The following is a 22388-nucleotide window of genomic DNA, read 5'->3' as shown; positions in this document are numbered from 1 at the left end:
AGCTCAATCTGCTCACTGTGACAGTACAGAAGGGTATTACATTACTTTTTAGACACAGAGGCTATACAGTACCTGATGGATCATTTGCCTAAGTTACTTTCATTAGAGCCCAGCAGGTGTCATTTGAATGGTTTAACGTTTGCTCTGAGAGTACATTAGAACATCGAAAGGCAGTGCATGATGGGAAACCAACTCTAACAGGTATATTAATGCATAATGTTTGTTTAATCTCAGATTGACGTGTAAGATAATACTTTCTAGAAAATGTTCATCATGACTTGTGATTAAAAGGCATAGCTAAAACCTTTTAAAGGGATCATTTACATTTGTCAAAGTTTTTCAGACCTCAAACCTTATCTAAAGAGTGAAGGCCATATGCACGTCATTTATAGGTAGATGTACACCAGGAGGCCTTGCCATCCCAAATGAATAGTAAAAAATGTATACCATAAATCCAATATTAGGACATTCTTAGCAACTGAGTGTACATTTACCTTCACCACCAGCAGAGGACAAAATCTGCTTTCCTTCAGTATTTATTTTGTATAATTCCATATAATTTGGTTAAATGACTATTATGTAAACTTTAAAACATTAGACAAGAAGAGCGAAGGGTCTATCTTTTCCTGAAGAAATTCTGCTGTATTAAAACTTCTCTTTGTTGGCAGTTGTTTGTGACAGAGTTATGCAAGATTATGGTTCTGGCTTTCCGAGATTACATTAAAACTCATTAACCTAATTAGACTCTACATGGCATTGAATTACCGGCTTTGTCGCAAATGGCATCCTATTCCCTATCCACTATTTGGGACGTACTCACAGTCTTCTTTAATTCCATTACAATGTTTACGAAAGACTGGCTTATCACACCCTATGGAAATTAATAACACAATGTAATTCATCTTGCCACATGTATCTGTGCTGTAGAAATGGCTTTGAAAACTGAATAACCATATTATCCAAGTCACACACCTCAATATCCGAGGGCTGTGGAATCCAAGCAAAGCAGTTCTTGTTAAATGAGTTAAAAACTAAAGCGAGTCGTACACTCTTTGTATGAACTTCCAGTCATTTATTGGGTGAACCACCAACGCTTCAGCATCAGCTTACCTTCTGCAGGGTCTTTTCTTATTAAATGCCTTGTTACCAATGAATCAGCCATACTCTGAACCTTTTTATCAATATATTGTAAAAGTATTGTGTCAAACGGGAAGCTATAGTATTGCCTGCTTAGAAACAGAATGGGCAGAACATACATTTCATATGAATTTCCAAAACATGGGGAAAAGTGAAGTGAGTCAGGCGAAGAAAGAAGCCTTACTGTAAGTGACATAATTCTCCAACTGATCATTTAACGCTTTACGGAAACATTTCATTTCTTTCATGCTCCATAAGAGATGCAGAAAACTGTTCATGTCAAAAGGTTCACATACCACCAGCTTATCAAAAGTTAAGTTGTTGGACGATGGTGGTCTTGTGAAACGCTGTGGTTTAGGCCTGCTTGAAGCTCGCTCTTCTCTGGGGTGGGACTGCAGTATGTGGACAGCTTGGTTAAGGATTTCACTGCTGTTGATAACTTCATTTCTTCCTTCTCACAGTAGCTCTCCAGCTGCCTCTTGAGTTCTGAGACAGATTCCTTCACTGTCTTAAAATCACAACCTTGGTTAAGGATGGTGGCAGGAGCAACTGGAGCAGGAAGTGACTGAGCCTAGGAGAAGGATGAAGTGAGTCAGGCTGAAGGACTCCTGGAGCAACTGGAGCAGGAAGTGACAGAGCCCAGGAGAAGGATGAAGTGAGTCAGGCTGAAGGACTCCTGGAGCAACTGGAGCAGGAAGTGACTGAGCTCAGGAGAAGGATGAAGTGAGTCAGGCTGAAGGACTCCTGGAGCAACTGGAGCAGGAAGTGACTGAGCCCAGGAGAAGGATGAAGTGAGTCAGGCTGAAGGACTCCTGGAGCAACTGGAGCAGGAAGTGACTGAGCCCAGGAGAAGGATGAAGTGAGTCAGGCTGAAGGACTCCTGGAGCAACTGGAGCAGGAAGTGACTGAGCCCAGGAGAAGGATGAAGTGAGTCAGGCTGAAGGACTCCTGGAGCAACTGGAGCAGGAAGTGACTGAGCTCAGGAGAAGGATGAAGTGAGTCAGGCTGAAGGACTCCTGGAGCAACTGGAGCAGGAAGTGACTGAGCCCAGGAGAAGGATGAAGTGAGTCAGGCTGAAGGACTCCTGGAGCAACTGGAGCAGGAAGTGACTGAGCCCAGGAGAAGGATGAAGTGAGTCAGGCTGAAGGACTCCTGGAGCAACTGGAGCAGGAAGTGACTGAGCCCAGGAGAAGGATGAAGTGAGTCAGGCTGAAGGACTCCTGGAGCAACTGGAGCAGGAAGTGACTGAGCTCAGGAGGAGACATGCTGAGATGGAGCAGTTCTCACACACTGAGGACAACATCCAGTTCCTTCAGAGGTTCAAAGACCATAGTACCCCCCCCCCCCCTGTGTCTGAAGAGTTACCTGCCACCATCCTTAACCAAGGTTGTGATTTTAAGACAGTGAAGGAATCTGTCTCAGAACTCAAGAGGCAGCTGGAGAGCTACTGTGAGAAGGAAGAAATGAAGTTATCAACAGCAGTGAAAGCTGTCCACATACTGCAGTCAACCAAGCCTAGCATCGGAGACCCACAATACGCACAAATCTTAAAATACCCTGTAATTTCAAAGTGGAGGATAAGATAAGATATATTTTTAAAGATAAGTTACATGGACTCACTCTGTGTGAAAAAATAAAGGATATAATTTCTTACCCTTCCTCTGTCCCCCACACATACAACATTAGTATGTCAAGTATTGAATTTCAAGCATAGATTCAACTACAACTACCAGGGAGCTTTTTGAAAGCCTCATAAAGGAGGGCAATGATTGGTAGATGGGTAACAATAACAAATTAGACATTGAATATATCTTTAAGCATGGTCAAGGTAATAATTATGCTGTGGATTATTTATTAAACCACCAAGACACATCAAAGATACAGTCATTCCTCTGAACTGAGCTGCAAGACAGGAGTGAAACTGCTCAGGGATGTTATCATGAGGCCATTGGGGATTTTAAAATATTTACAGAGTCAACTGAGGATGGATCAACAACATTGTATTGACTCCACAATCATGACCTAAATGACGGAGTGAAAAGAGGAATACAAATATACAGAATATTCCAAAACATGCATTTTTATCCAACAAGGCACTAAAGTAATACTGCAAAAAAACACTAAATGCACTAAATGCAAAGCCCTATTTATGGTGCAAATCCAACACACCACTGAGTAACTGCCTCCTTATTTTCAGGCATGGTGATGGCTTCATCATGGTATGGGTATGCTTGACATCAGCAAATACTTTGGAGTTTTTCAGGATAAGAAGAAACGGGATGGATCTATGCACAGGCAAAATTCTAGAGGAAAACCTTCTTCAGTCTGCTTTACACCAGACACTGTATCCTTTCAGCAGGACAATAACCTACAATACAATGCAAGGCCAAATATACACTGGAGTTGCCTACCAAGAAGACAGTGAATGTTCCTGAGTGGCCAAGTTACAGTTTTTTCTTAAATCTGCTTGAAAATCTATGGCAAGACTTGAGCATTTCTGTGTAGCCATGACCCCCAACATCTTGACAGAGCATGAAGCATTATGAGACATACCCAACAAGACTCGAATCTATAATTGCTGCCAAAGGTGTTTCTAACATGTATTGACTCAGGGAGCTGAATACTCATGCAACAACTATATTTTAGTTCATTTCTAACCATCTTTAAAATAAAATAAAAATGTCTTCCACTTTCACATTACAGAGTATTTTGTGTAGATTGTTGACCAAAAATTACAATTAAATCAATTTAAATCCCACTTTGTAGTACAATAAAATGTGAAGAAATCCAAGGGGTATGAATACATTAGCAAGGTATTGATTCTTGAAGAATATTACTGATAGATGCCTCATGAGTTTAGTTTAACTGTCTTACCCCATCAGAACCCAGAATATAAACGTGTTTTACCCCAGTGTTTTTTAACAATGTTATTGTAAACTAACACAGTACAAAAAGTGTACACAAACCCTGGTTCAAAACAGGAATATAATAATAATAACATGTGCTGTGTACTATGACACAACTTAAAGCCAGCCAGTCTTCAGGAGTAGATCTGCTCTCATCATGGCAAACTACTGGAGGTTTACTTTCGCACCAATCAGCAGTGTATCTGGATCCACTGACTACTGCCTGTGAACACAGCTACTGTATGGGCTGTATTCAGGGCTGCTGGGATCAGGATGATCTGAAGGCTGTCTACAGCTGCCCAGAGTGCCGACAGACACGTTGTCCCAAGACCTGTTCTGAGCAGAAACACTTTGCTTGCTAAAGTGGTGGAGAAACTGAAAAATACTGCTCTTTGAGTTGTTCCTCCTGCTCAATATCTTAGCTACTTAAAATAACTAACAGTTCATTAACTGTAATTTGGGTTTCTGTATGATGATATACGTTTCAGTGATCTTCAAATATGTACAGATTGTATGAAAATCAAAGATACAAATCAATTAAATGTACTATATCCATAAAACGTGAAATGACTGTCCATTCTGATTCTAAGCAGGCAATAGTATAACCTTCTTGTAGACGCAATACTGCTTCTGTCACGTCCTGACCATAGAAAGTCTTTATTTTCTATGGTGGAGTAGGTCAGGGCGTGACTGGGGGGTTAGTCTAGTTTATTCTTTCTATGTGGGTGTTCTAGTTTTCATGTTTCTATGTTGGTGATTTGTATGATTCCCAATTAGAGGCAGCTGGTAATTGTTGTCTCTAATTGGATATCATATTTAAGTAGTGTTTGTTCCCACCTGTGTTTGTGGGATATTGTGTTTGAGTTAGTGCACGAAGCATCGCTGTAGTCACGGTTCGTTGTTAGTTTATTGTTTATTTCTTGTTGCTTAGTTTCACTTTCTAATAAATAATGTGGAACTCAACATCCGCTGCGCCTTGGTCTGACATTTATTCCAGCGAACGTGACAGCTTCTGCCAAGAGGTCTGGACTTTTATGGCACAGGAGGCAGTGTACTTGCCCTGTAACTACAGGCTTGGATGTTGAAGCTCCACTATGGCGGTTCCCCCTTGATCACTACATTAGTGTTAGTCTGACAGACAATGAGAGGATGGACCCTGCCCCCACCGTCAGTATGAAAGCCTCTCCTTACTTTAACATGATTAACACAGAGTCTCAGTCTGGTCCTTCCTGTCTCCATTGCTTTGACAGGAGCCCAGGGGGCGTGATGGGTGTGACAGACATTAGTGAACACACAGGTCCTGTTGTGTCCCATCACCAGACCCTCACCAGACCATCACTAGAACACTGATGTAATAAGAGGGGTTGAGAGAAAAGAGACCCAGGCTGTGTTCAGGCAGACTGGAGCCACGTCTATAGACACGGTGTAGTGAGGCTAACTGAAGACAAACAGGATCAAATTACAGAAACCAGGGTAGTAGTTGTCTGTCGGCCATCTTAGGATAAGTCAAGGCCAACTGTTTCACCAAAGATAAGTTGAGATGAGGCCAACATGTGGGCAATGAATATTCACATACTTTCAAAGAGATAATTGCTGGAGAGCATTAAAAAGAAGATTGCAAAAAGTGCATTAAAATCACATATTTAGATTATTACAATTATTTTATCCTATATCAATATCATATATGAAATAGATTAGTCTCACATACAGAAGAGGACTGCCCACCCCACATATGCTCTCTCTAATACTCTCTTTCTTTCTCTCTCTCGGAGGACCTGAGCCCTAGGACCATGCCCCAGGACTACCTGACATGATTTTTTATTTATTTATTTCACCTTTATTCAACCAGGTAGGCAAGTTGAGAACAAGTTCTCATTTACAATTGCGACCTGGCCAAGATAAAGCAAAGCAGTTCGACACATACAACGACACAGAGTTACACATGGAGCAAAACAAGCATACAGTCAATAATACAGTATAAACAAGTCTATATACAATGTGAGCAAATGAGGTGAGATAAGGGAGGTAAAGGCAAAAAAAGGCCATGGTGGCAAAGTAAATACAATATAGCAAGTAAAACACTGGAATGGTAGATTTGCAATGGAAGAATGTGCAAAGTAGAAATAAAAATAATGGGGTGCAAAGGAGCAAAATAAATAAATTAAATACAGTAGGGAAAGAGGTAGTTGTTTGGGCTAAAATATAGGTGGGCTATGTACAGGTGCAGTAATCTGTGGGCTGCTCTGACAGTTGGTGCTTAAAGCTAGTGAGGGAGATAAGTGTTTCCAGTTTCAGTGCTTTTTGTAGTTCGTTCCAGTCATTGGCAGCAGAGAACTGGAAGGAGAGGCGGCCAAAGAAAGAATTGGTTTGGGGGTGACTAGAGAGATATACCTGCTGGAGCGTGTGCTACAGGTGGGAGATGCTATGGTGACCAGCGAGCTGAGATAAGGGGGGACTTTACCTAGCAGGGTCTTGTAGATGACATGGAGCCAGTGGGTTTGGCGACGAGTATGAAGCGAGGGCCAGCCAACGAGAGCGTACAGGTCGCAATGGTGGGTAGTATATGGGGCTTTGGTGACAAAATGGATTGCACTGTGATAGACTGCATCCAATTTGTTGAGTAGGGTATTGGAGGCTATTTTGTAAATGACATCGCCAAAGTCGAGGATTGGTAGGATGGTCAGTTTTACAAGGGTATGTTTGGCAGCATGAGTGAAGGATACTTTGTTGCGAAATAGGAAGCCAATTCTAGATTTAACTTTGGATTGGAGATATTTGATATGGGTCTGGAAGGAGAGTTTACAGTCTAACCAGACACCTAAGTATTTGTAGTTGTCCACGTATTCTAAATCAGAGCCGTCCAGAGTAGTGATGTTGGACAGGCGGGTAGGAGCGGGTAGCGATCGGTTTAAGAGCATGCATTTAGTTTTACTTGTATTTAAGAGCAATTGGAGGCCACGGAAGGAGAGTTGTATGGCATTGAAGCTTGCCTGGAGGGTTGTTAACACAGTGTCCAAAGAAGTATAGTATAGTATACAGAATGGTGTCGTCTGCGTAGAGGTGGATCAGAGACTCACCAGCAGCAAGAGCGACCTCATTGATGTATACAGAGAAGAGAGTCGGTCCAAGAATTGAACCCTGTGGCACCCCCATAGAGACTGCCAGAGGTCCGGACAGCAGACCCTCCGATTTGACACACTGAACTCTATCAGAGAAGTAGTTGGTGAACCAGGCGAGGCAATCATTTGAGAAACCAAGGCTGTCGAGTCTGCCGATGAGGATGTGGTGATTGACAGAGTCGAAAGCCTTGGCCAGGTCAATGAACACGGCTGCACAGTAATGTTTCTTATCGATGGCGGTTAAGATATCGTTTAGGACCTTGAGTGTGGCTGAGGTGCACCCATGACCAGCTCTGAAACCAGATTGCATAGCAGAGAAGGTATGGTGAGATTCAAAATGGTCGGTAATCTGTTCGTTGACTTGGCTTTCGAAGACCTTAGAAAGGCATGGTAGGATAGATATAGGTCTGTAGCAGTTTGGGTCAAGAGTGTCCCCCCCTTTGAAGAGGGGGATGATCGCAGCTGCTTTCCAATCTTTGGGGATCTCAGACGACACGAAAGAGAGGTTGAACAGGCTAGTAATAGGGGTGGCAACAATATTGGCAGATAATTTTAAAAAGAAAGGGTCCGGATTGTCTAGCCCGGCTGATTTGTAGGGGTCCAGATTTTGCAGCTCTTTCAGAACATCAGCTGAACGGATTTGGGAGAAGGAGAAATGGGGAAGGCTTGGGCGAGTTGCTGTGGGGGGTGCAGTGCTGTTGACCGGGGTAGGAGTGATGATGACTCCTTGCTGTCCCCAGTCCACCTGACCGTGCTGCTGCTCCAGTTTCAACTGTTCTGCCTTATTATTATTGGACCATGCTAATAATTTATGAACATTTGAACATCTTGGCCATGTTCTGTTATAATCTCCACCCGGCACAGCCAGAAGAGGACTGGCCACCCCACATAGCCTGGTTCCTCACTAGGTTTCTTCCTAGGTTTTGGCCTTTCTAGGGAGTTTTTCCTAGCCACCGTGCTTCTACACCTGCATTGCTTGCTGTTTGGGGTTTTAGGCTGGGTTTCTGTACAGCACTTTGAGATATCAGCTGATGTACGAAGGGCTATATAAATAAATTTGATTTGATTTGACATAAAACGTGCAATTTGTATTTGATTTTATATATTTTTGTACATACCTTTTGCAATAGAGAGAATGAGAGAGAGATAGAAAGAGGAAGAGAGAGAGAAAGAGAAAGACAGAGAGTGCGAGATAGAGAAAGAGATTCTCATTCACTTTAAGATACCCAATCTGGATATTAGGATGCCTAGTTTCCCATTAACCAGATTCATATTTTTCTTGACACCTCCAATCCCAACAAATACATTTCTTCACATACACACACCAGACGTGCCACCACCCAGACACATACATTACAATGACACCCCTTAATAATGTATCGCTCACAGCGACAAATATCCCAAACAGAGCGACATTCAGCCATAAAGATGTATCATTATTGACATGGTTTTTTTGCACACTGAAATGGTGCATCATGGTTGGAAAGGCAGTGCCATGGGGTTTGTGCTTGACTTGATATAATTTCCCCCAAAGCAAGAAACCAGGGGATCTTTAAATGAGCCATGCTCTCTAACATTACTGTCCTTTTATGGACTTGTGGATGGAGACACTCTGAATTTCTGGGATGTGCACTCAATGCAGTCCGACAGCTAGGTTATGGCCCACTGTGTTTTATACCTGGTTTCAAGTAGTATTTTTTTCTTTCAAATACATTGAGTGTTTGATTGCGCTTGGCTGGAGTGCCAGATGGGCAGAGGACACAGGGTTTGGACTTCTGGGACGATTTCATTGGTTCCATTAAACCAGAAAAACTCAATCAAGTGCCGCTAAAGTATTTGAAAGGAAACCAAGACTGTTTGAACCCAAGTCCTTTCTGTTTAAAGATGTTGTGCATTTGAATGTTTGACCTGAATATTTACAGTAATGGTGCATTATAAGAGGGTTTGGCTCATATCACAGCGGGAGGTCACAGTCTGGTCACAGTGTGTAGTACTTACGTGAAACAGTTTTGTGTGAATAAACAAACATTATACAGTGTACAGAACCATGTGCACATGGCTCAATAACCATGGTATTGTGTGGAATGAGGGGTATCAATATCAACTTTGAATTATACTCCGATAATTCAGAGAGACACAATGCACTTTCCTTTTGTTCTTCTGACACAATAAATCAACACCATACCGCTCCTGGTCACTTTGATTGACACCACCTTTTCCAGTGGGTCCTCCACCATCTCCTTGACTGCTAATGGATCTTCCAAAAACACAGATTTTCCCATGAAACTAACTCCAACAAGGAACAGACCATTAATAGACCAAAGCCTGTCTTCATGAACAACTTTATCCCGTTTTGCTCCATTCCTCAACGTGACAGTTTTCCACTCATTTACATTAACGTTACTTAACGCGTCATCCGACTCAGTGCTTCCGCTTCTGCCAACTTTCCCTCAGTTCGGAGGTCAAGAAGACGACCTTCCATGTCACATACTCCTTCACGTGTTTAAATTAAGGTGGGAAGCCGTAGTACTGACAGAATATTGGCACCGAAAATGTCACCTCCTTTACACATAGCTCAGGCAACCAGTCATGCTGTACTGCCTTTTGCTACAGTGGCAAGCAAATAGGTGATGCAAATGTGTTTTGTTTGTGATACCCATGTAAATATTTGCTATGTCCAGGAGCAGCCGTTGGGTTACAGTTGTCTTCTGGAACGATGGCATTGAGTTGTATTGATGTTTACTTGCAAACAGAATCATATCTAACCTCCTCATTAGTTTACATAATGGTTGGTTTCTCCTGTGCGCTGAAAGATGTCCTAAAAGGCAGGGTTGTGATTATTAGGCCATAGCGTAGGAAAACATTTTGCAATGAAAACGTTTCTTATTGGACAAATGCAGATAGTCCTACCTCCCCGTTTGACTTTGTTTTCTTCAATGTTGTACCTAATGAACAACACCATGGGTCGTATTCATTGGAGCACATCATAGCAAAATGTTCAGGTAGTCCCTCCCTCCCGTTTTCTTCATTATGAACACGACCCTGAGGTGAACATGTCCTGGATCAACACAGGACACTGGAATGTAGATAGACTGCGAGACTCACATAGACTGTGTTACATGATAATTCCAGCTATGACATTAAGAGACTACAGTAGATCTATGTGTTGAACTATTTTGTAATTGTGTTCTTAATGATAGCTGGAATGCATCATATCTTAAAGTGAATGATTTCTTTAAGTCACAGTTTGATCCCAAAATTACCTTTTGGATTTTTGCATTGAGGTATTGAAATAAGAACACTAAATCCAAAACAAGTGAGATGACCAACATGTTTATTTGTTTGACAGTCTAGAGTGCACATGCTGTAAATGCTTTCTGGGTTACAGAACACCTCCATGCTCCTCTTTCAATGGAAAGGACTTTATCAAAGCACAAGGACAAAACAAGAAAAAACTCAGGTGCCATAATGTTGGCCTACAGCTTGTGGATGCTGCATATCCCTTGCGGTTGTGGACACAGTGGTTTGTCACAGACTCCCCATATTCCCTAAATATTGCAATAATATTGACCCGAGCCCTTGGGGACATGGTCTAAAGTAGTGGGAATAGGTTATCATCTGGGATACAGGTGATGATACAAGTTGATGATGATATTCCTCTGTCTTGGCTGGAGCGTTGGATGTGGTGGTTCTAGTGAAGTGCTTCTCCTTGAGGGAGTTTAGAGACATTTGAGGAGGAAGGAGTTGCAGCTGCTGACTCTGCCACAGTCACAGAGCTTCCCAATGCGGGGTCCATGCCTCAAGGCACACCGGTCGCCCATACCACACTGAGAGACCGAGAGAGAGTGAGTGAGGGGGGAGAGATAGATAGACGGAGAGAGAGAAAGAGATATAGAGAGGAAACACAAAGTAGCTTTATCGCAAAACACAGTCCTTAACTAAAAAAAAACACATTTAATTAGGAGAGAAAGAGTTAGTCAGCGATGGTAATGAAATTTCTAATTAGTTTGCTGTTCGCTGGTGTTAGCTTGTTCTTTAGACTCTTCCTCCTTTCAGTTAATTAGACTTAGGGACGCTATCTACAATAGGCTGTATAATTGCACTCAAATCAAAGGCTGTTGGCATTTCTCCGCTTGCATTTAATTATACTGACAACTTATACTCGTTAATTGGTTTTACATAAACTTTCAATTGAACTGCATTGAAATGGTGGCCAGACTATAACACAGAGTGGGAGAAACATGGGGGGCTTAAAGGGGGTGTTCAGGATTTTACCAAAAAAAGCCAAATGCCCGTGACATCAAATAAAATATGGAGTTGATTTGAGTTGATTTCAGGTGATTTGGCCATTACAAAAAAACAGCTCACATGCCACTATTATTGATTGTTAGCTTGTGGTGGCTAAAGTTAGCTGAAATAGGGAATATTTCAAGAAAACCAAACCATGGATTAAAGCTTCTCCTGACCCATGGACTGCTTTCAGGGTGAGGAACTATCTAAAATAAAGTTGTCAAATCCTAAACTTCCCCTTTAATAACAGGCATCCACATTTTGTTCCAAATAAATAAACTCCTATAATATATTTCAGCAATAAGGCCTGGGGGGGTGTGGTATATGGCCAATATACCATGGCTAAGGGCTGTTCTAATGCAAGACGCAACGCGGAGTGCTTGGACACAGCCATTAGCTGTGGTACATTGGCCATATATCACAAACCCCTAAAGTGCCTTATTGCTATTATAAACTGGCTACCAACTTAATTAGAGCAGTACAAATAAATGTTTTGTCAGACCAATGGTATACTCTGATATACCACAGCTTTCAGCCAATCAGCATTCAGGGCTCGAACCACCCAGTTTATAACACCTCTTTGATACTTGAAAAGTCCTGAGGATTTTAAATGCAGTCATAACCTCCATTTGGTCAAAAATAACATTGGTAAAAGTTAGTTTTAAACAGGAACATATTAGGACTCACAGGAGGGATCATCCCTCTCTTCTCATTAGAAGGCAGATGGCTCTGCATCTTCACTAGAAGAGCCTCCATCGCCTCCACCTGTGACACAGAGTAAAGGAAACAGGGTCAATGGAATTTCTCATTGCTTTTCTCAAGGGGAGTTTTAAAATCTATACTCCTATATGAGTGCAATTTCCCCATGGGTTTATGTACTACCCAACGACAATGTCAGTGTTATAGAGGCTATAGTTTTGTTTCCAGAAGATCCTCTTGTGGAACTTTATCTCTTCAGGTGTCACATTTGACATTTAGCGATATGTTCCAGAGGTTCAACCAGGGATGGACATTAAATAAGATAGCCAGCTAGACCGAGGCCGGTACATTTCAGACGGGCTAGTATAAATGTTGGTTTACTAGCCCGACTGGCCAGTGGACAAAATCTTTAGCTCCATCCCTGTGTTCAACCATGGATAAAACTGATGGATAAATCGGATTCTCAAGGACACCTTTATCAGGACGAACTGCTGAATAAGGTTATGTTGACCATAATACAATCATGGGCGAACATTTAGTTTGCATTTATATTTCGAATTATATTGACTTAGATTTATATATTAAATTGAGAACCTGTAGTGCATGCATATATAGATCAGGACCAACATGCCAGGGTAGCCTGAAACAACAAAAGTGATTCCCTATATGAACTTACAAGTTCTTTCTCTGCGGCCGCGGCAGAGTTCTGCGCGCCAAAGTCCTCTGCGGAAACTTCATGTGACGCCTGTCCTCGGCAAACAACGGACATCAGACCGATACACAGCAGTCGGAGCAGCACTCCTGAGCTATCCATGGTTCTGATGCGGTGCGTGGGAAATGCTGTGCAGTCGTGGCGGCAATAAGAGAGCGCAGGGGATCAAAGTGGAGGGTCGCAAGTTCTGAGTGAGTAAATGTGCTACGGACTGCGGACCTCTGCATTTATACTAGCGAGTAGCCCCGCCTGTAAGGTAATTTAGCTGGGTTTCGAGACCCATTGCGAGGAACTCCAGTCTTCAATGCATCTTGAATGGTTTGAAGGATGACTCTTAATTGTGTTATTTGAACTGGTGGGTTCAAATCCCACACGTTACACTTGCATCCCATAGCTTCTTATTTTGTCAACTGTTCAGATTTAAACCCCCTCTATTTATAACTGTAGATTATGAAGTTGTTTTTCACTCTGTTGCAAGTCCCACCTCAATATATACCAATTACATTGCGTAAGGCAACTGTAGGCTATTAAATAAAATGTTCCTTGTAGGGGCCATTTCTCACGTTGAATGAGACAATTACAATCCCGCAATAGAATTTCAACGGTGATTTTAACTGAGTTGGGGATCAATTGTGATTTCAACATAATTAAAATATCTAATCACTGATATCCATTACAAAACAACCCCGTGTCTCATTTTTCCTTCACAAACCTAATATACAGTGAAATAGAGAAGGACAATGTTCTAATACTGAAGCTCATATAATAATATAAAAGCTCCATTCCGCTTCGACTTTGACTTTATAAATTATTGCTCAGTTTACACAGAGAATTTACTTCATAAACAGTTGCATACATAAAAAGAACATACATAACACATAATACATACATAACACATAATACAGAACATACATAACACATAATACAGAACATACATAATACATAATACAGAACATACATAACACATAATACAGAACATAATACATAATACAGAACATACATAATACATAATACAGAACATACATAACACATAATACAGAACATACATAACACATAATACAGAACATACATAACACATAATACAGAACATACATAACACATAATACAGAACATACATAACACATAATACAGAACATAACACATAATACAGAACATACATAATACATAATACAGAACATACATAATACATAATACAGAACGTATATAACACATAATACAGAACATACATAACACATAATACAGAACATACATAACACATAATACAGAACATACATAATACAGAACATACATAATACAGAACATACATAACACATAATACAGAACATACATAACACATAATACAGAACATACATAACACATAATACAGAACATACATAACACATAATACAGAACATACATAACACATAATACAGAACATACATAATACACATACAGAACATACATAACACATAATACAGAACATACATAAACACATAATACAGAACATAATACAGAACATACATAACACATAATACAACATAACACACAATACAGAACAACACATAATACAGAACATACAGAACATACAAAACACATAATACAGAACATACATAACACATAATACAGAACATACATAACACATAATACAGAACATACAACAAAAATCATGATACAGTACTTTCACTCCCCCCGCCCCCAACACACACACACACTGGGGAATTATAGATAAACACTCATCTGTTCCTGTCCATTCATCCCCTATTGATTCCCTGGCTTAAAGGTGTGTGACATGATACACCTCAGCACTATGTCCAGTCCTCACTTGAATATAACCTGCAATTAAAGCTTTGTTGTATTTTCCTTTAACTCACAGCAACATGTTAATACAAGACAACACACTGGCATACCTTTCGGCCTGAGCCTTCCTCAGAGTGTTAGTGGCTCTAACTGGCTCACCCAGAGTCTCTCTGGACAAACTATGGAAATGATTTGCAATTCCTTAAAATGAGTACTCCAGTGAGCTCAATGGTGTTGTTCCTGTGTCTTTATCTACAGTCGGAAGTTTACATACACTTAGGTTGGAGTCATTAAAACTCATTTTTACACCACTCCACAAATTTCTTGTTAACAAACTATAGTTTTGGCAAGTTAGGACATCTACTTTGTGCAGGACACAGTAGATGTAAGTAGTTTTTCCAAAAATTGTTAACAGACAGATTATTTCACTAATAACTGTATCACAATTCCAGTGAGTCAGAAGTTTACATACACTAAGTTGACTGTGCCTTTAAACAGCTTGGAAAATTCCAGAAAATGATGTCATGGCTTTAGAAGCTTCTGAGGTGTACCTGTGGATCTATTTCAAGGCCTACCTTCAAACTGAGTGCCTCTTTGATTTCATGGGGAAATCACAAGAAATCAGCCAAGACCTCAGAAAAGAAATTCTAGACTTCCACAAGTCTGGTCCATCCTTGGGAGAAATGTTCAAATACCTGAAGGTGCAACGTTTATCTGTACAAACAATAGTACGCAAGTATAAACACCATGGGACCACGCAGCCGTCATACCACCCAGAAAGGAGACGCGTTCTGTCTTCTAGAGATCAACGTACTTTGGTGCGAAAAGTGCAAATCAATCCCAGAACAACAGCAAAGGACCTTGTGAAGATGCTGGAGGAAACAGGTACAAAAGTATCTATAACCACAGTAGAAAGAGCCCTATATTGAGATAACCTGAAAGGCCACTCAGCAAGGAAGAAGCCACTGCTCCAAAACCGCCATAAAAAAAGCCAGACTACGGTTTGCAACTGCGCATGGGGACAAAGATCGTACTTTTTGGAGAAATCTCCTCTGGTCTGATGAAATAAAAATAGAACTATTTGGCCATAATGACCATTGTTATTTTTGGAGGAAAAAGGGGACACTTGCAAACTGAAGAACACCATCCCAACCATGAAGCACAGGGGTGGCAGCATCATGTTGTGGAGGTGCTTTGCTGCAGGAGGGACTGGTGCACTTCACAAAATAGATGGTCTCATGAGGAGGGGAAATTATGTGGATATATTGAAGCAACATCTCAAGACATCAGTCAGGAAGTTAAAGCTTGGTTGCAAATGGGTCTTCCAAATGGACAATGACCCCAAGCATACTTCCAAAGTTGTGGCAAAATGGCTTAAAGGACAACAAAGTCAAGGTATTGGATTGGCCATCACAAAGCCCTGACCTCAATCCTATAGAAAATGTGTGGGCAGAACTGAAAAAGCATGTGCGAGGAAGGAGGCCTACAAACCTGACTCAGTTCCACCAGCTCTGTCAGGAGGAATGGGCCAAAATTCCCCCAACTTAATGTGGGAAGCTTGAGGAAGGCTACCTGAAATATTTCACCCAAGTTAATCAATTTAAAGACAATGCTACCAAATACTAATTGAGTGTATGTAAACTTGTAACCCACTGGGAATTTGATGAAAGAAATAAAAGCTGAAATAAATAATTCTCTCTACTATTATTCTGACATTTCACATTCTTAAAATTAAGTGTTGATCCTAACTGACCTAAAACAGGGACTTTTTACTAGGATTAAATGTCAGGAATTGTGAAAAACTGAGTTTAAATGTATTTGGCTAAGGTGTATGTAAACTTCCGACTTCAACTGTATCTTACAATGACCTCTTATCTCTTCTGCAGTAGATAACCACCTTTGAACTGTGTTGCAGCTCGTTGCTTGTTGTCATTGTAGAGACATATTGCACAACGGTATTCCCAGGGAATAATGTCAAGTAGAAAACTCAATAGTCGTAGAACAGTATTTACCAAATGTTGGGTAGAGACAACTAGGCTTTGGCTGATATCGTTTGAGTCTAAGCTTACATTGAGGTACTGGCTCGAACTGCAAACTGCAAACTGCAAACTTAACATGTGTACATATTTGTATGAACATAACAAGATTCAACAACTGAGAAAAACTGAACAAGTTCCATAGACATGTGACTAACAGAAATTGAAAAATGTGTCCCTGAACAAAGGGGGGGTCAAAATCAAAAGTAACAGTCAGTATCTGGTGTGGCCACCAGCTGCATTAAGTACTGCAGTGCATCTCCTCCTCACACACTGAACCAGATTTGCCAGTTCTTGCTGTGAGATGTTACCCCACTCTTCCACCAAGGCACCTGCAAGTTCCTAGACATTTCTGGTGGGAATGGCTCTAGCCCTCACCCTCCGATCCAACAGGTCCCAGACATGCTCAATGGGATTGAGAGGCTCTTTGCTGGCCATGGCAGAACACTGACATTCCTGTCTTGCAGGAAATCACGCACACAACGAGCAATATGGCTGGTGGCATTGTCATGCTGGAGGGTCATGTCAGGATGAGCCTGCAGGAAGGTTACCACATGAGGGAGGAGGATGTCTTCCCTTAAACGCACAGCATTGAGATTGTCTGCAATGACAACAAGCTCAGTCCGATGATGCTGTGTCACACTGCCCCAGACCATGACGGACCCTCCACCTTCAAATCGATCCCGCTCCAGAGTACAGGCCTCATTGTAACGCTCATTCCTTTGACGATAAAGGAGAATCCGACCATCACCCCCAGTGATACAAAACCGTGACTCGTCAGTGAAGAGCACTTTTTGCCAGTCCTGTCTGGTCCAGCGACGGTGGGTTTGTGCCCATAGGCAATGTTGTTGCCGGTGATGTCTGGTGAGGACCTGCCTTACAACAGGCCTACAAGCCCTCAATCTGAGCACTGATGGAGGGATTGTGCGTTCCTGGTGTAACTCGGGCAGTTGTTGTTGCCATCCTGTACCTGTCTGCAGGTGTGATGTTTGGATGTACCGATCCTGTGCAGGTGTTTTTACACGTGGCCTGCTACTGCGATGACGATCAGCTGTCCGTCCTGTGTCCCTGGAGCGCTCTCTTAGGCTTCTCACAGTACGGACATTGCAAGTTTATGCCCTGGCCACATCTGCATTCCTCATGCCTCCTTGCAGCATGCCTAAGGCACGTTCACGCAGATGAGCAGGGACCATGGGCATCTTTCTTTTGATGTTTTTCAGTCATTAGAAAGGCCTCTCTTGTCCTAAGTGTTCATAACTGTGACCTTAATTGCCGACTGTCTGTAAACTGTTAGTGTCTTAACGACCGTTCCACAGGTGCATGTTCATTAATTGTTTATGGTTCATTGAACAAGCATGGTAAACAGTGTTTAAACCCTTAACAATCTGTGAATTTATTTGGATTTTTAGGAATTATCTTTGAAAGACAGGGTCCTGGAAAAGAGACGTTTCTTATTTTCTGAGTTTAATCAGTGTCGATGCGTAGCGTGCCTGTAGTAGGCAGCAGAGGGCGCTGCGCCTGCAGTTTCGCCGAGTGGTTGCTGATGGGCGTTTTCTCGAACGCATACTTTAGGATTTAGGAAGGAACACACACCCCAGTGACATCAGTTAGGTTTGAAGAAGAAAAAAAGTCTCAGCTCTCGACTCAAACCGTGCAGTGGAGCAACAAGGGGGCCGAGAGCGCCTTCCCGAATTGTTCAATTATATAGCCCGTAAAGAGAACTGGACGGAACTATAGGCTATCATCTCAACTACTATAACTTGACCTCGTCAACCCGGGGAGTGAGGATTATAACACTTATTCAGAGAATATGTCAACCTCGGACGAGGCAGACGGGCTTCGGCCGAGATATGGGTGTGAGTATCTAAAAACTTTTCCTGCTCGCTCACCTTGGGATCATATTTTACCTCCGTTTACAGAAGTTTAACAATTTAATTGTTTTAATCAATACATTTTCACAGGCGTTTTTTCTTCGTTCTATCTATATTCACGTTTGACTTTGGTTAGACTTTTGACAGCGTGGTAGGTAGGCTCTGACTTCCGCGTTTTCATCTACGTCGGCTACAATATTGCAATTTTACGTGGCTACATCTAATTAAATTAGCCTACATTGAATTTGGTCAATGCAATCCGGGATCCTTGAGACGTCATTGAAGTAATAGAGTTTCACATGGTTAGGTTTAGTCAAGGGTAAAGGTAGGGGTTACGTTTTTAAGGTAGGGACGTCCATGGTAGGATCCGTAAAGCACCAACTCATTGAATTTTGACATGTTTGCATTTTTCACAGTAAAGGATAAGGCGCTACATTGTTTTCTTATAGGGAATCTGAAGTAGCAAGACGATGCAATAGTTGAGTGGTTTACCTGGTCGATTCATTGAAATGTATTGATTGCCTACTATAGTCTATTGATATGGGGACTAGTATCCATTGATCTTAATAAAAACACTTACGTTCGTATATTGTCTTTTTCAATTATATTTTATAAAATAATTATACAATTTTTGTATTGGTTTACATTTGTGATTTTATGCACTTTGAAATGATACTGCAATGAAAAGTTCTTTACAAATCTAATTTATTCGTTTTTAATTTGATTTATTTGTTATTTTACCAGGTAAATTGACTGAGAACACGTTCTCATTTACATCAACGACCTGGGGAATAGTTACAGCGGAGAGGAGGGGGGATGAATGAGCCAATTGTACATTTGGGATTATTAGGTGACCGTGATGGTTTGAGGGCCAGATTGGGAATTTAGCCAGGACACCGGGGTTAACAACCCTACTCTTATAATAAGTGCCATGGGATCTTTAATGACCTCAGAGTCAGGACACCTGTTTAACGTCCCATCCAAAAGACTGCACCCTACACAGGGCAGTGTCCCCAATCACTGCCCTGGGGTATTGGGATATTGTTTTTTAGACCAGCGGAAAGAGTGCCTCCTACTGGCCCTCCAACACCACTTCCAGCAGCACCTGGTCTCCCATTCAGGAACTAGACTTTGCTGAGGCAGTCAGTAGCCTTGGCTTAAGTGGGAACCATACCACTGTACTTGCTGGTTTGTCAACTGCTTTCAAGATTACTGCCACTGTAAATTACCAAGTTGTTTGATACATTTATTAGGCTAATAAATGACATTAAGGACGCTCAATAATAATAATTGTAATAATCAGTAGAATAAAACCCCACAATAAAATCCTGGAAATTGTAAGTGGCAATTTTTAGACTTTTCCATTCTCTAATGGTCACGTAGCCGAGGTTATAATGAATATGCTCGTTATTCAGAAGGCCTAGTCATCACCAGAAGGAGCCTGAAACAATCAGCTCTTGTAATGAGAGTGCTCATGTCCACTTCTTTTTCTCTCCCTCCCAGCTCTAAAAATATATATCCAGCAACATTACCATGCAGATCTCTTTAGCCGAGGCCAGTGGATCCCAACCAGGGGTACTTAGACCCCTGCTGGTACTTGGCCTATCCACAGGGGGTACTTGAGGAGACTCATGAGACCATAGGTCTACTGGTAAAATGCACACGAGGGGGTACTTCAGGGGTACTCCTGGCAGAGAGAAATTCAGTTGGTGGTAGAGTAACAGAAAAAGGTTGGGAACCAGCGGTCTAGACCACAGAACTGTGAGCTACGAGCTTTGTTTACCTGCAGAAGAGGTTTGATTTATTATGGTCACGTGATTTATTATGGTCATGTTTGTAGACTTCTTTGAAAGAATGCCCATGCATTTCATTTGGCGTATTTGCTGGATCACTTGAAGTGATAAGCAACATTTCCACAGAAATAAAAAATGTCAAACAAACGCTGGAGATGTTTAAACACAGTTTGCATAGGCTAGCCTACATTTACCTAGCCTACATTTACCTAGCCTACATTTACCTAGCCTACATTTACCTAGCCTACATTTACCTAGCCTACATTTACCTAGCCTACATTTACCTAGCCTACATTTACCTAGCCTACATTTACCTAGCCTACATTTACCTACTGTGTAGTGAGTGACTAAAGCTACGTTGTCCTCCCCGATCAGTAACCCTTGAATCATCTCATTATGTGGAACTGGCGGCGAGGCCAAGTTGTAACCAGACTGGGAGGGGATGGAGTAGCCTAGTGCTGAGGACAGTTCAACATGACAGCTGAGCTGAATCAGCCTGTCAATCAATCAACACATGATTTCTTGGGACTGTTTACATCTTTATGATGGCGGCCAACACGATTATGTCAGTTGTGATATTCAGGATGGATGGGACAGTCTCTACCCCTCCTACATGCAGAATGAGAGAAGTCTGTCTCACTGTTCATTTGAAGGTTCTTGCATTTTATCTTGTTAATCGTCCCTACTTGTTTGTGTCTGCTAGTCTGTGTGTGTTTACTATAAATCTGAGTGTGAGCTAGACTCAGCTCAGTGTGTGTACTGTGTATGTTTGTAGATGGAGTGTTTCTTGTACAGCTATGCTGTTATGAGCGAGCGAGTATTCACCTAGTGAGTGTTGTTTTCCAGCCGTTCTGGATGGTGTCGAGCGACTCACAGCAGAGGAGATGGACGAGAGGAGGCAGCAGAACATGGCCTACGAATACCTCTGTCATCTCGAGGAGGCTAAACGGTAAGAGTGTTTTTCATTAGTTGGTAATTGCCTTTTCTTTTGGCTGGTATAAAATGAATAAAAGCAGACAAATACAAATTCTGCGGGATATGTACCTGGGGAGACTTCAACCCGCAGTAGGAAGGGAAATGGCTCTCACCACAGTCTGAAGGACAGACAATGCAAATAGTCTGCCATTGATCCACACTTCCAATGTGAGAGAATACAGAAGTGTTCTTAGGGAGTCTGGGGCCCTATAAGGAAACAGGGGCCCTGTTTTGTATTCTAGCTCCAGTGTTGCATCTCAGCTATTGCAATGGTGTTTGTTGTAATTGCTGTCATGGGCTTTACCTCAGTGTATCATAACATGTGGGTGAACTGCTCCCTATCGGACTTCCGTGTTCAGACTTTAATTTCTTTTCTTTTTTTGAGGAACAGATAGTTGGAATTGTCACATACTGCTGAGATCACCAATGGTTGGCAATGTGATCTAGAATAGAAAAGCTTAAGTGTTGTAGATTAAAACCATTTTTTAATGAGCGGTCATGCAAGGTAAAAGTGTGTGAATATCCTTGTTAATTTCCAGCACCTGGAATGGAACCTGTTGTTCTGGCCTGTTAGTACAAATGTCAGTATTTTCTGAAATGTTGACTTCTGTAAGGTTAGACATGTTTGTATGTCCATTTCAGTCATAGTGCACCCTAGGTATCACATTTCATATCATTTTTGGACTGCCTTATTTGGTGGTCATTATCACTCTGCTATGTGTGTTACAAAAACCTCAACCTCAAGAGGGATTGCTATGTGTGTTGAAACCTGCTTGCAATGCTGCAGTTTCCACATTGGATGTGCTGTTTACTTTCTCCCTGTATAACATGTGGTACCAGAACTAACATGCTATACTCATTCATTAATACCTGCTCACTGTCATGTGATGTTTGAAGTGTTTCATATTGTAGAAGTATTGAAAAGTGTGTTTTGTCTGTTGTGGTGAACAGGCCTACAGGTTAATGATGCCTGAAGTAGCTAGTGGCCTAGCTTTTGAGAGGACTTTGACACACACCCATCCCCTATGTCCCCCAGTGGACTCACACACACAGAAGAGGAAGGAGTGAACGAGA

The 22388-nt window shown here is 41.6% G+C and overlaps 2 protein-coding genes across 2 annotated transcripts in view; one reads left to right on the top strand and one right to left on the bottom strand.

Annotated features, from left to right (window-relative positions):
- Positions 1–10479: 10479 nt before the first annotated feature.
- On the bottom strand, positions 10480–13046 carry cartl (cocaine- and amphetamine-regulated transcript-like). The gene is made up of 3 exons (XM_064989709.1): positions 12828–13046; positions 12140–12217; positions 10480–10989 (listed from the first exon to the last, which is right to left on the bottom strand). Exons 1-3 carry the CDS (start codon positions 12963–12965, stop codon positions 10882–10884), a joined length of 324 nt encoding a protein of 107 aa, XP_064845781.1. The 5' UTR covers positions 12966–13046; the 3' UTR covers positions 10480–10881.
- Positions 13047–18269: 5223 nt separating this feature from the next.
- The window catches only part of iqgap1 (IQ motif containing GTPase activating protein 1), a 59233-nt gene continuing 55114 nt past the window's right edge, over positions 18270–22388 (top strand). Inside the window, exons 1-2 of the mRNA XM_064989697.1 lie at positions 18270–18531; positions 21186–21288. Of these exons, the coding sequence (XP_064845769.1) occupies positions 18486–18531; positions 21186–21288 (149 nt within the window). The 5' untranslated portion in view covers positions 18270–18485. The remainder of the gene's footprint in view (positions 18532–21185; positions 21289–22388) is intronic.

Source organism: Oncorhynchus masou, chromosome 2 (assembly GCF_036934945.1).
Source record: "Oncorhynchus masou masou isolate Uvic2021 chromosome 2, UVic_Omas_1.1, whole genome shotgun sequence".
NCBI classification, from domain to species: Eukaryota; Metazoa; Chordata; class Actinopteri; order Salmoniformes; family Salmonidae; genus Oncorhynchus; species Oncorhynchus masou.
This window is presented reverse-complemented; position numbering and strand designations above follow the sequence as displayed.

What these genes read in the sequence shown, in the direction of transcription:
- cartl (XM_064989709.1), bottom strand. Translation starts at nt 12,965, where the DNA reads ATGGATAGCTCAGGAGTGCTGCTCCGACTGCTGTGTATCGGTCTGATG. An exon ending in CGGCCGCAGAGAAAGAACTT is followed by an intron (nt 12,218 to 12,827) that starts GTAAGTTCATAT and finishes TCTGTGTCACAG; the next exon opens with GTGGAGGCGATGGAGGCTCT. An exon ending in AGAGAGGGATGATCCCTCCT is followed by an intron (nt 10,990 to 12,139) that starts GTGAGTCCTAAT and finishes TCGGTCTCTCAG; the next exon opens with TGTGGTATGGGCGACCGGTG.